Here is a 1815-nt window from a genome sequence, read left to right as displayed (position 1 = left end):
TACATGCTTGATGTATATACAAAATCGTTTAAAAATGTGAAAATAGCAAATCATGTTTCATCTATATACAAAGTTATTTAAAATATTATACACTCGAATGCAAAAATAACAATACATGCTTCATCTATATACAAAGTTATTTAAATATTTATACAATTAAATACAAAAATAGCAGTAATGGATGCTTTCTCTATATACAAAGTTGTTTTCAAACATATTCACTGCAGTAGGTAGTTGTGTTTGTGAATGCTTCTTAACATCTGTATTTAGTCATTGGTGTGAATAGTTCTAACAGCAGCTTCATCTAGAAATACTATCTTATTAATCTCATACAAAAAAATTATTAATTTAATATACATGATGTATACATATAATGGCCCTTTTATATTTCTTGAGACATGTAAACATCATACTACCTATTCTCGGTTTTCACCCACGTGACTTGGTGCATGACAACGGTTGCTAACCGCCATATTGGTGCACAACATAGTGTAAACAAAAGAGATTCATCACAATCGAGCGACTAAAAGTCAATATTTTCAGCACATTTTCTATAATGGTTCTTTGTTTAATGGTAAATTGTCATACCAGGAGTGTTCGTGATAAGGGAATTTCCCTCTTTCGTGTTCCATCGGTTAGAAAAAGTCAAGGAGAGGAGGCAGAAGAGCTGTCGATTGAACGACGTAGAAAGTGGTTGGCCGCCATTAGTAGGGTTGGGTTATCCGAAGAAATCATCAACAGTGGGAGAATTTGCAGCCGTCACTTCGTTTCTGGAAAACCTGCTGCCAATTGGGATAAGTTTAACGTCGATTGGGTGCCTACATTAAATTTGGGACACAACAAAACAGTAGTAAGTGAGAAAAACTCCGATCTTCAAGCCGCGCAAAGTGAACGTGCAAAAGTGAGAAGGAAGAGACAACAGGAAAGAGCATTGTTCGAGTCAGCTGCAAAGGTAGCGAAACTGGATGAAGAAGGCGCTACAATCGACAATATTTCTTTTGACTCTCCTTCTTTAACTGAGGAAATCAGCCAGATCGCAAATGACCTTCAATCAGCGAGTGATAAATCAAAGTTGCACTGCCAAGATGGCGATTTATTGGACGGGATTACTTCGAAGCTGGAGGAACTTTGTAAGATCACTGACTCTAGCACACAAACAAACGAAGTTAATCCAGAAATGACCGAGTCAAGCACACAAACTGAGGAGTTAGATTATATGTTTTCTCAGCCAAAGAAAGCCCCTTTCGATCGCGAAGATATGCTGGAAGATGGGAAGGTACTATTTTACACTGGATTGCCTTCAGCTACTATTTTACAAGCTGTATATGAACATGTAGCCCCTCATGTAGCAAGAAAGTTGTTGAGCTTAACGAAGTTCCAGGAACTTGTCATGGTCTTGATGAAACTCCGACTTAATGTGCCATACTTGGATCTTGCATACCGTTTTGAAGTGTCTGCACCAACTGTCTCCAGGATATTTTTTACCTGGATAACAATCATGGACATACGACTCTCTCAACTAATATATTGGCCTGAGCGGGATGAACTATGGAGAACAATGCCTCAATGCTTCGAGTTTTCGTTTGGAAAGAAGACAACAGTGATTATTGATTGTTTTGAGGTCTTCATAGAAAGGCCTACCAACCTGCTGGCAAGAGCCCAGACCTTCAGCTCCTACAAACACCACAACACTGTAAAGGTATTAATTGGAATCACTCCACAAGGCACCATTTCCTTTGTATCAAAGGCCTGGGGTGGCAGAACATCTGATAAGCTCCTCACTGAAAACTGTGGTATTTTAAATAAACTTGTTGC

At 38.5% G+C, this 1815-nt stretch overlaps 1 protein-coding gene across 1 annotated transcript in view; it reads left to right on the top strand.

The window, feature by feature from the left end:
- The first annotated feature begins 556 nt into the window (after positions 1-556).
- The window catches only part of LOC148912789 (uncharacterized), a 1373-nt gene continuing 114 nt past the window's right edge, over positions 557-1815 (top strand). The window contains exon 1 of the mRNA XM_089026295.1: positions 557-1793. Coding sequence (XP_088882421.1) covers positions 557-1793 — 1237 coding nt within the window. The remainder of the gene's footprint in view (positions 1794-1815) is intronic.

This window comes from Actinia tenebrosa, unplaced genomic scaffold (genome assembly GCF_029948245.1).
Source record: "Actinia tenebrosa isolate PJP-AT-01 unplaced genomic scaffold, QUT_ActTen_1.0 PGA_scaffold10__47_contigs__length_13832649, whole genome shotgun sequence".
NCBI classification, from domain to species: Eukaryota; Metazoa; Cnidaria; class Anthozoa; order Actiniaria; family Actiniidae; genus Actinia; species Actinia tenebrosa.
Note: the sequence above shows the minus strand (reverse complement) of the source record. Positions and strands in the feature narration are given on the sequence as shown.